Raw genomic sequence first — 12,065 nt, forward strand, 5'->3', positions numbered from 1 at the left:
TTAACATGGGTTTTGGGGCCTGCTAGATATGAAGTAAAAGTTAAGGGAGTGGGTTGCGATCGATGGGCATAAGAGGCGAGGGCATTAAGGCCATTTACCCTTTCTATGGTTAAAAGTAAATAAAAAAAAAAAAAAAAACCATTGACGATAAGGGGTTGAGAGTTATTATCAATACTACAAGGAGGTACAGAGTAATTACCAATACTACAAAGGGTTTATTAGATTCGGCTAAACCTTGGGGGGTTTAAATACTTATCCCATTAAATGACATTTTTATTTTTTTTTCAAAATACTATCAAATTTTTAATAGCATAAAAAGGATCTAGATCTAGATAAAATAAAATACCAATAATTTCACCAATTATCAAATGGATGTATTGAGTTATGATAATCTACATATTATTATACTCATCATGTATTTGTAATGTTGTAGGGAGTATTTTGACTAGCTAGAGAGCTAACCCTTTTGTAACACCAAAATGAATAAACACAAATATTTTATTTACAAGTTGGTTTATATAATTTTGTATTACAAAAGAATTGTTTGGATAGGGTTATGTTATCCCCTTATAATATTCACTAATCAAACCTTTCAATTATGTGACCATTAAGAGTTATAATCATATAAATTTGATCATCTTATTCCTTAATTTGACAATCAGAAAAGATTACACGACAAAAGAAATGTATTATACTGTGTCTTATACAATGATATTAAAATCTCACCATGAAATGCTATTTTTTGATGTCTTATACAAAGGTAATAAACTCTTGAAAAAGTACTTATACAAAATGGGTAAACCTTTTAATTATGGGGTCACTATAATTTCTAACCAAGTTAATTTGATCATCTCTTATCTTTTTGACTTAACAATAATCTAAAACGACTACAATACTACTTACGATCTATATGGACATGATAATGTTATCACTACAACTATTTGATGTGTCTCTCAATTTTCTAGAGTTAGGTAATAAGAATATCCAATTTGAAATAAAGAACATTTTCCCTTCACATAGAACAATGAGGGAAAAAAAAAAAAAAATACCCAAAGGAATCTTTTTGAAGTAGTGTGGAATAACATGTTATATTTGTCTTTGGCTTGTGCTAGCCTCCCAATCTCAATTGGTGAAGTAATTGTTGGAAAAAAAAATAAGGCAAAGTAGGACCCTTTTACAACTACTTGCCAACTATCTTGATGGGGAATTGCTTAGTGGGAAATTATTAATTATTATGAGTATGATGATGATGAAGGTTGAAGAAAGTAAAGCATTCTTTAAACATACTCACTCATGTTCATTGGACACTTTAAAAGAGTGATTCTAACTAGTATTCATAATGAACACAAAATTAAAAAAAAAAAAAAAAAAATCTATGATATGGATTTGTCAAATTAAACATAGATTTATAACATGATATATGAAATTAGTAATATATTATAAATAGTAAATTTGTGATAGGGGATATAAGAGTGGCTAATAATATCAAATATTAAATACTTCTGGATGGTCGAACGGGGTGATAGAGACTCTTAGGTGTATTACTTAAGAGATCTTGAGTTCGATTCTCCTCGGTTACTAATAGAGGTGACTCGATTCTCTTTGGTTCTTGCAGGGATTAGTTAAGGTATGCGTAAGTTGACTCGGACACCCCCGATCACCAAAAAAATAATATCAAATATTGGAATCTATATTTAAAACAATATCCAAAAATGAAAACAGAGAAAATGCATTCATTATCTTTCCATATAAAGCTAATAAAATAAGAGAATGAAAACAAAGTATTTTATGATCTTTGCCTTATACATGGATCAAACATTCTCTCCAAAACATATTTCCTCCGTTTTGGAATTTTAAAAACGAAAATGATTACTGAACAAGTAGCACGCGGTTTGTGATTAAAAAAATTGGAGAAGAACACACCCTTAATCAATATAAAAACACATAAAATATTATAATGTTTATATTTTTTCCATTATTTATATTTGAGCTAGAAACCAGCCATAGGAAAATCCTTTGTAATATACATGCAATGCAAGCTAAGAGAAAACTTGTATTAAAAAAAAAGGCTTAATATTTATATATATATATATATATAAATCTCCATTGTTTTGGCAGGCAGGCGGAGGATCCATCAAGTGTAGCTATAGCATTTGGTTAATCATAATTGTTTGTTTTTGTTTGAAAGAGACTTTGTTTAGAGGGAACATTACCTTTATAACTAGAGACATAAACAAAGTGATTGAAGATGTGAACAAAACGCTATGATGATGACCTTGGCCAGTAGTGGAGATGGTTAGATTGACTTCCAAGACAAGGGAAATCAATTCTATAACCAAAACAGGACATACCCTTTTCATATTTTTGTGTGAAACTTTCTTTCTTTGTTTCTTCAATGGTGCTTGAATGATCATCTTTTAATATGCCAAATTTCAGTCAAGCTCTCTCAGCCATGGCACCCTTTTGCAGATTCTTGCTCTTCGTAGTCTTCGTCGCTTTGATTAGCTTCAAAGCTCAGTTTGTTTCTTGTGTTACTGACTCTAATGATGGTAATGTGATTTGCAACTTGTAGTGTTTGATTTGTACGAGTATTTTGAGTCATTTGTGCATATTTGATTGTATACTTTGCTGGATTGGCTGAATGGTGGTGTTTAGTCGGTTTATGAATAAAGTAGTGTTAGAAATGGCAAAAGCAATGCCAAATTTAATGAACATATTGCATATGTATACGAACTGTTCTTGAGAAGATATATAATATTGACTGTAAGATTATGTGGTGGTGCAGCTGCGGCGCTCCAATCGTTGAAGGATTCATGGCAAAATATACCTCCAAGCTGGAAAAACTCAGATGACCCTTGTGGAGCCTGGGACGGAGTTAAGTGTATCGATTCAAGGGTGACTCAATTGTGAGTAAGATCTGGTTTCTATTACTTTCTCTTCAACTTGACAATTGAAGCAAAGCTCATTGGCCTTTGTACATTATGTTTTCAGGGGATTATCAACCATGGGCCTGGCAGGGAAACTGAGTGGAGACATTGGAGGGCTTACAGAATTGAAATCCTTGTCAGTTTCCTTCTCTTATTTTCTTGAAAGTTTGTTGATTTACTGCATATTTCATTGTTGCTAGCTCTCACATGGTAATTGAAGTTATGCATCTATTTGATCTCAGGGACCTGTCATTTAACAAAGACCTAACAGGTTCGCTCTCTCCGCGGATAGGAGATCTCCTGAATCTGAATATTCTGTAAGATCCTATTGCCTCACGTGCTAATCTGTTCTTCTGTTTTGTATGATTTGATGAAATATGTTTTTGTTTGCCATCTTTCAGAATCTTAGCCGGCTGCAGTTTCACCGGTGACATTCCTGATGAAATAGGCAATTTGGGAGAGCTTTCTTTCTTGTAAGAATAGCTTTAACAGTTTAACAACATCACAAACTGGCGAGTTTTCTGTATGTTCACTTTGCTAAAAACTAGACTCGTTTCCAGGGCTCTGAACTCGAACAACTTCAGCGGTACAGTTCCTCCTTCTTTAGGTAAACTCTCCAATCTCTACTGGCTTGACTTGGCAGACAATCAGTTGACAGGATCAATCCCAGTTTCGACACCCAACTCTCCAGGATTGGATCAGCTTAAAAATGCTAAACACTTGTGAGTACTTTTTGTTTCCAGTTCCACAACAAAAACTGTGTTTAAAGGAGCTAAGCTTATTAACAAACAATAACTTCATTCTGTGATTTGCAGCCATTTTAACAAGAACCAGCTTTCCGGAACCATTTCCCCTCAACTTTTCAGCTCTGACATGGTACTGATACATGTGTAAGTCGATATCCACCCTGCATCGCTCGGTTTCTAATATTTTCCTTTCCATCTGCCAACTGCTTTCGGTTCTTCCATTTTCAGATTATTTGATGGAAATCAACTTACCGGGACCATCCCCAGCACATTAGGACTTGTTCAGACTCTTGAGGTTCTGTGAGTAAAAACCTCCTCATATTCATCTTTCTATTCATTTTCACACTGTGATTTCGGTCAGCATCTCATCGAATTCGTTTAACTGAAACTTTCTCAATCTGCAACAGCCGGCTTGATAGAAATGATCTCTCAGGAGAGGTACCGTCAAGTCTCAATAACCTTTCAAGCGTCAATGAATTGTAAGTCTTTGTTCTTCAAGAAGATGTGAAATTTTTAATACGAAAGTTTGCTGGTTAATCAATTTTCTTCCTCTTTCAGGAATTTAGCTCACAACAATCTAACAGGCCCTATTCCAAACTTCGGTCAACTGAATTCCCTCAATTATGTGTGAGTTAAAGACACAAAACTTACCATTTTCAGTTGATTTCTCACAAAAAAAATATTTTTCTCGTGGAGAATTTCTCTGATCAATGGCTTACCTTTCAGGGATCTTAGCAACAATTCTTTTGATCCATCAGAAGCTCCACTTTGGTTCTCAACCTTAACATCACTCACCACTTTGTAAGTCTTCTGTCAATCTCAGATTAAAATTCTGAAAATCACTTCCCTCAAAAGCACTTTCAAATCTCATTCTGGAGCTCTATATTCTATATTCTATTCAGGATTGTCGAACATGGGTCACTTCAAGGGACTGTTCCACAGAAAATCTTCAGTTTTCAGCAAATACAACAAGTGTAAGTTTTTATTAAGACCAGCAGAAGTTTCCAAATGATTTTGGGAAATAGAAAGCTATGAATCTTAATTTAGTTCTTATACTTTTTCGCAGGAAACTGAGGAACAACTCTTTTAATGACACATTGAACCTAGGAGACACCATTGGTCCAGATTTGCAGCTTGTTGATTTTCAGAACAACAAAATCTCTAAACTAACAGTGGATTCAGGATATAAAAACTATACATTAATGTAAGACATTTTGTAAGCTTTAAGTTTCATCGAGTGATAATGTGTTTATCCATTGCATCATTCTTACTTGTCGATCGATGTTATTCTCTTCAGACTTGTAGGGAATCCTGTATGCTCCTCAGATCTCTCAAATATGAACTACTGCCAGGTTCAGCAACAAACTGCAAAACCATATTCGACCAGCCTGGCTAATTGTGGAGGCAGATCATGTCCGCCAGATCAGAGGCTCAGCCCTCAGAGCTGTGAATGTGCCTATCCATTTGAAGGGACAATGTATTTCAGAGGACCCTCCTTTAGGGAATTGTCCAATGTGAGCCTGTTTCATGAATTAGAGATGAGCATGTGGGTGAAAATGGAGCTCAATCCTGGTTCAGTCTTTCTTCAGAATCCCTTCTTCAATACCGATGACTACCTTCAAGTGCAGCTTGCACTCTTTCCGTCTACCGGAAAGTACTTTAACAGGTCAGAAATTCAGAGGATAGGATTTCAGTTCAGTAATCAAACCTACAAGCCTCCCAAGGAGTTCGGTCCCTACTATTTCATCGCCAATCCTTATCCTTTTCCAGGTAACTAACTGCTTCTCTCTATTCAGTGTAAAATTAGTACTACGTCATAGAATGATGAACTGACTAGACAAACAACAAATATGTTTCAGAGTCACATAAAGGAGCTTCTCTTAGCACTGGTGTGATCGCTGGCATAGCAAGTGGAGGTGCCCTTCTGGTTCTAGGCCTTCTGGGAATCGGGATATACGCTTTCCTGCAAAAGAAACGTGCAGAAAGAGCCATCGGAATGAGTAAACCATTTGGTAATTCATCTTCTGTCAAATCAGTATGTTTCTAGTTGAGCAACATGAGAAAGTTTTAGTCATATCGGTTATATTCTTTGCTCTGCAGCATCCTGGGCACCCAGTGGCAAAGACAGTGGAGGTGCACCACAGTTGAAGGGAGCAAGATGGTTCTCTTATGATGAACTTAAAAAATGCACCAGTAATTTCTCCGAAAGCAATGAGATAGGGTCCGGAGGCTACGGCAAGGTAAATGATTTTTGCTCTATTTTCTACTCCCTGAAGAGGATCTAAAAAGCTGCTAAGTGATGTTGTTATGTGCCCTCCAGGTCTATAGAGGAATGCTTTCTGATGGACAAGTAGTGGCAATCAAAAGAGCTCAGCAAGGATCAATGCAGGGAGGGCTTGAGTTCAAGACTGAAATCGAATTGCTTTCGCGCGTTCATCATAAGAATCTCGTTGGCCTTGTCGGTTTCTGTTTCGAACAAGGAGAACAGATGCTAGTTTATGAATTTCTCCCCAATGGAACTCTTAGGGAAAGCTTGTCAGGTACTAGACCTTCTCTTGAACTAGAAAACAGACAGTTCAATATTTCACGAAAAAATAAGTTTTTGACATTGATCATGCTAAAGAGAATTCATTTCTACATTTCCAGGGAGATCCGGCATTCATCTTGATTGGAAACGAAGACTTCGCATCGCTCTTGGCTCAGCGAGAGGACTGGCTTACCTACATGAGCTTGCAAATCCTCCTATCATCCACAGAGATATCAAGTCCACCAATATTCTGTTGGATGAAAATTTAACAGCTAAGGTTGCAGATTTCGGCTTGTCTAAGCTTGTATCAGACAGTGCAAAAGGACATGTTTCAACTCAAGTTAAAGGCACACTGGTAAGTATACAAAATCCATATCTTTTGTTGGGTTTTATAGGTTTTTATTTTACTCATATTGATGTCGAAATGGTGTCCGGTTGCAGGGTTATCTCGATCCTGAATATTACATGACTCAACAACTAACGGAGAAGAGTGATGTGTATAGTTTTGGAGTGGTTATGCTAGAACTTGTATCGGCTAGGCAACCGATAGAGAAGGGAAAGTACATTGTCCGTGAAGTTCGAATGATGATGGATAAGAGTGATGAAGAGCATTATGGATTGAAGGAGATAATGGATCCAACCATTAGAAACACAGGACTTATAGGTTTTAGAAGGTTTCTGGATTTGGCAATGCAATGTGTTGAAGAATCAGCTGCAGATCGTCCGACGATGAGTGAGGTGGTTAAGGCAATCGAAACCCTTTTACAGAATGATGGATTGAACACAAACTCAACTTCAGCATCATCATCTGCAACAGATTTTAACTCTACAAAAGGTGTTATTAGACAAATTTATGGCGAAAACTTGCCGAAAAAGGATGTCAATGACAGTGATCATGCCTTTGATTACAGTGGCGGATATACACTTTCTGCAAAAGTTGAACCCAAGTAACACACAAGTCTCAAGCTGATCTTCCTCTTTTCATTTAATTTTTTATCTTTAGATATTTTGTCTTCGTTACGAAAATGTTGTATGTTTACATTGATTGTTTTTCCAGAGCAACAAGTTCTGTCGCTGTTAGATATCAAATCAAATTCATATAGTTTACTCAATCCTGTCATGCTAAAGTTAGGATTATTTAGCGAAAAGAGTGACTTGTTAATTGTCTCAGATTGTGACTATGCTTAGAAGAAGAAAGAGAATAAGACTATATTATTTTTCTATTCTTTGCATTGAGCTATAGGATGAGAGTTGTTTTCTGGTGTTCAAATTCAATACAGGAAAGCTCCAAGGACTCGTTCCAACAAGCCATTTCAACTTCTCGCGGTTAAAGCTAAAACAACAACAGCATCTCGCTGTCTCACGCTGTCTATATGTGTTGCCTAAGATGACGGCTTTAGGCTTTTCTCACTAAAAAGATTCGGTCTTCAATATGTCAAGTGTATGTGTAATTGATTCAATACGTCAAGTATGTGCATCGATTCAATCACAACACGTCATGTGTCAAACATGCACGTACATAGTAATTGGATACATTCGCGAGCACACAATATAATAGGATAGGTGCACATCAAACATGTATGTGTGTTATATGATTAAACAAACATACATCCTTCAAAATAGAATATACTGTGTCGTAATCGAATAGACACACATCCTTTGGATTACCCAGAACTTTCCAACATTTAGTTAGAAAGTTATTGAATATGACCAAATCGCTCCCAAGAACTAGTCTTGCAGGAGCTTGTCATTGCCAGCTTATTTCCCTTTTTTATTACCACCTAATATCACAGAAATGCCAAATGGATCATCATGCATAGGACAGACAATATGGTCAACAGCTCCACTTCTGACCAGGTTAATTTAAGCTCTCAAATCCATTTGATCCATTCAAAATCCTTTTGTTTAGATCCACAAATGACACCTCAACTTCCACTACAATATCTTTGTTTGACCTTATTATGAAAAAAAATTAGTTGCCTTTCGATACAGACTAGACTTAGCTGCTGCACGCTCTCTTTATTGAGCACTTTAGCCAATTAAATTGAACCGGCCTCATTGCAACTAGAAAATAATTCCATAGCACGACTTTTTCAAACACCTTTTCAGGTTTTTTTTTTTTGATAAATTAAGGAGCTCCAATTTGACCCTTTTGCTCCTAACCCACTAACTTAAGCTTTTAGATGAAATGATTATGTTTTGTGGGCGAAAGATGCTTACATTGCATTAGTTATGGATGTTACATTTTTGTCCGAGTCTACTGTATTCGGATTTAATTTGGTCTGATAAATGCACCTCGATTAATTTAAGAGAAGCTATCCCATAACAATCCACCGCCATAACCCCTTAGGTGAATCATAAGCAAAGGTACTTACCTTTGCAACCAGCAGAGAATCAAACTTGATATTGTGGGTTGAAACCATGCACAGTCCATTTGGTTTGCCCTTACCGTTGGACTACCCATGAATGGGTAATAGTTTGATCTTTACCCATCAAGTGATATCGTTAACAACCTTTATTGGTCGAGTGACATCGTTAACATTGAGTAGTACCATTTTTCCAGAAATAAGATATTCTTTTGTAGATGCTGAGTTCATAAACGCATAAAAGACGATGTAAATTAAACTATCTTAACCCACAAAAGATTTCATTAAGATTCTGAACCATCCATTATTACAGAAATGGAGCTCACACATAGCTACATTGCACAAATAAACACAACTATATATATTCCTTTCTTCATATCTAAAACCCTTAAAGATATTACCACTACTTGCTTCGTTCCTTCGGCGGCTTCACAATGGTGATAGGGCATATGGCATGATGCGCGCAATAGTCGCTTACACTGCCCAGAAATGCTCTGCAAATAATAGGAAATAAATTTTTAACTACTGCAATTGCATTTGAATGGATCAAGATGTTTTAGTTCAATTTGGACCAACTCATTAGTGTGCTTCCAGTTATTGATCATACAAATAGGCAGACCTATTTTATTTCGTTATTGGTTAGCTCGTAAATAGATAGACGGTATCCATGCAAACAGGCAGACCTATTTTATTAGCTAGCCAACAGGCAGACCTATTTTATGAGCTAGCCAATGACAAGCTACTATATTGGAGGTTGTGAGATTGAGTTATAGACCTAACATTACTTTACATGTTAATGATTATGCGAATGCGATGGATCATACTTATAATACAAAAGTAATCAGTCACCTTTTAATCTTGCCGAGGCCGCGGCTTCCGAGAACAAGAAGATCAATGTGCATTTGTTCCGCAGCTTGACAAATCATGTCCTTTGGATCTCCATTAAGAATCAGAGTTTCTGCTTTCACCTGCACCAAGTTACATGTAACTAAATACCTAGAAATTGTTGTTCTTGTAACGAATCTACTAATTTATACTTAGCTTTTATGCATAAATAAGTGATTAATTACCAGCTTATCTTTGCACATTTGTAGTGCGCGAGAGAGTAGAGCTGCAGAATTTTCTTCCTGGGCTGTCCTCACAGAGTCCACCATTGAAGGTGTTGCATAAAATGCTGCTAACAAATTCTTATATTTAGCAAAAAATTTACAACCACCAAAATCAAAATCTACTCGGGCCTTCCTGAAGGGTTTGATTATGTTATTGGATTGTAACATTATTAGATTAGAATGTACACCATATGTTAAGATTTCAATTCAACAATAACCATACCGGCATAGCTCATTATTCGAGCTAGCTTGGCCTCAAAAGTAATAACCATACTACTTATTTATGAAGAAATCTACTTACCCACCCCTAGGTGGATGGGTGAGGTAATAGAAACTCTTGGGTGTATTACTCAAGAAATCTTGAATTTGATTCCCTCAAGAATAGCTACTAAAAGGTTTATGCGGTCGTTAAATGTAGAACCCCAGGTGCATTACTCAAAAAGTTTTAAGTTTGATTTTCTCCTGTTAAATTTAGAACCTCTAGCGATTTACACATTTTCTTAGCAATACATTGTAATTTTCTTTAGCTCAACAAATTTTTTTTTTTTTTTTTCAGTTTAACATAATAGAAAATCAACAAAATCAAAGTTAAAATCCAGAAAACTAGCTTCTTAGGGTCCTAGCAAGTTTTAATTTTTAGTGGATTCAGATTTTATGTCCATACTTGAGAATATTCGTGCTGTAATTAATTACTCACTTGCACCACCGGGACCAGCGGGGAAGACGAAGTGCTGAAAAGGATGTTGAACATGAACCAGAGAGAGTTTGTAGCCATCGGAGCCATCCTGGCTCGCTTCCGGAGCTATACAATAAAGATTATCGAGACTCCATTTCAGTGCGTAAAAGCTCTCTTCACTATCGTCAATTCCCACCATCACCTTCAGTTTCTTCTTCTTCTCTGGCTGCATTATCGCTTCCGACGTCTCTGCTGCAGCTATACTCGTCGTCTCCATTGATGATCAGTGTCAGTTGTCTGAATCAACCATGGATTTGTTTGAAGTTGATCTTCTTTATATAAAGAGAGACAGAGGCAGACGGATATGGATAGTGATTCAAAATTTTGGATTTTTGCTGGAGTCACGTGGAAGTTTGTAGTGACAGATATGAAATTTCTGCTGGACATTTGGCTTCCGTGCATGCAAATGAAAAGTTCCAGTTGCCACATCATGAAATTTCGGAGTTGATTCTTTTTAGTCTGTGTGATTTCACTTTATTTTAAGGACAAATGTTTCAAATACTGAACTTGTGGTCTTATATTAGGAGTAAACGACATATTCCCACCCAAGATTTGACGAAATCCCAAGTTAGTACCATAGGTTCCATTTATTCCAGATTCTCACCCTTAAAGTGACGGAAAAACATTTGATGTAACGGTAAAGGGGTAAATTGGTCATTTTACATGGGCAGCGCATGTTAGCAGACCACTGCCTGTAACAGTCCTCTGGCGCACATTAGCAGTCGACATTCTGGATGTTTTTCGCTCTTTTTTCGGCGATTCTTTCACCCAAAATCACCCTTGTCACCACCATTTGACTCCTTGCATCCTCCCTTACAAAACTCCTAACCTTTATAGGCACGGCAGCTCATCGTTTGCCGTCCACCACTTCATCGAAAAACGACCGATGAACACGAACTTGGCCGGTGAATGACAACAAAACGGTTGCTAGGGACATAGGGGTTTTATAGATTTGGAGACGGTGTTTGCATTGGTGATGTCCAATTGGATTTTCGTCACCGAAATCAACCAGAATCCGATAGCCTAACGGCGCTAGCTATTAGAGGGGCAAATGAGTCAGGAACCAGAGGGGCTTTGGACGACGGACTACAGGAAAGGTGATGGAGGTGACCAGGGGGTTCGACGTCGTCAAAAACAGCCCAGATCGAGCTATTTCCGACGAGGGTGTTTTTGATATAATTTGAAAATAAAATGGTAAGTTTTATAATTCTTACTAATTTAGGGGTTAAAATATAACTTATTAATTTAGGGTTAAGGGCATTATGGTAATTACATCCTCTAAACCCTAAAAATTCATAACATTGTTACTTTAAGGGTGGGAATCTGAAATAAATGAAACTTATGGTACTAACTTGGGATTTTGTCAAACCTTGGGTGGCAATATGTCGTTTACTCCTTATATTAGTCCTTTGAATCAATAAAAGGTTAATTGACTATTAAATTTATATTAAAATATCAAACATATCCTCTTTTAAAGTTATTAAAATTTTACTAAACATTGATATAAAAATGAAATTTTCAAGAAATTTGTAATAAAATTATGTAGTATAGATATAGTATAGATCGGCATTTAAGTCATTTCACCAAATAAAGTTTAAGGCAAAAGTAAAGAGTTGTGAAGTATCCTATAATTGTGAGCTTATGAAAAAAAAAC

General features: G+C 36.4%; 2 protein-coding genes across 2 annotated transcripts; one reads left to right on the top strand and one right to left on the bottom strand.

Annotated features, from left to right (window-relative positions):
• Positions 1-2,214: 2,214 nt before the first annotated feature.
• On the top strand, positions 2,215-7,423 carry LOC116142374 (probable leucine-rich repeat receptor-like protein kinase At5g49770). The gene is made up of 19 exons (XM_031427796.1): positions 2,215-2,549; positions 2,786-2,906; positions 2,992-3,063; positions 3,170-3,244; positions 3,329-3,400; positions 3,488-3,649; positions 3,743-3,817; positions 3,902-3,973; positions 4,081-4,152; positions 4,232-4,300; positions 4,400-4,474; positions 4,576-4,647; positions 4,740-4,877; positions 4,971-5,443; positions 5,533-5,685; positions 5,774-5,913; positions 5,994-6,213; positions 6,320-6,555; positions 6,642-7,423. The coding sequence occupies exons 1-19, from the start codon at positions 2,423-2,425 to the stop codon at positions 7,149-7,151; spliced, it is 2,934 nt and encodes a 977-aa protein (XP_031283656.1). The 5' UTR covers positions 2,215-2,422; the 3' UTR covers positions 7,152-7,423.
• A 1,489-nt stretch (positions 7,424-8,912) lies between these two features.
• Positions 8,913-10,638, bottom strand: LOC116142392 (universal stress protein A-like protein). The gene is made up of 4 exons (XM_031427811.1): positions 10,373-10,638; positions 9,637-9,740; positions 9,416-9,534; positions 8,913-9,060 (listed from the first exon to the last, which is right to left on the bottom strand). The coding sequence occupies exons 1-4, from the start codon at positions 10,626-10,628 to the stop codon at positions 8,970-8,972; spliced, it is 570 nt and encodes a 189-aa protein (XP_031283671.1). The 5' UTR covers positions 10,629-10,638; the 3' UTR covers positions 8,913-8,969.
• Positions 10,639-12,065: the final 1,427 nt, after the last annotated feature.

The sequence above is a fragment of the Pistacia vera genome, unplaced genomic scaffold (genome assembly GCF_008641045.1).
Source record: "Pistacia vera cultivar Batoury unplaced genomic scaffold, PisVer_v2 Contig407, whole genome shotgun sequence".
NCBI lineage: Eukaryota > Viridiplantae > Streptophyta > Magnoliopsida > Sapindales > Anacardiaceae > Pistacia > Pistacia vera.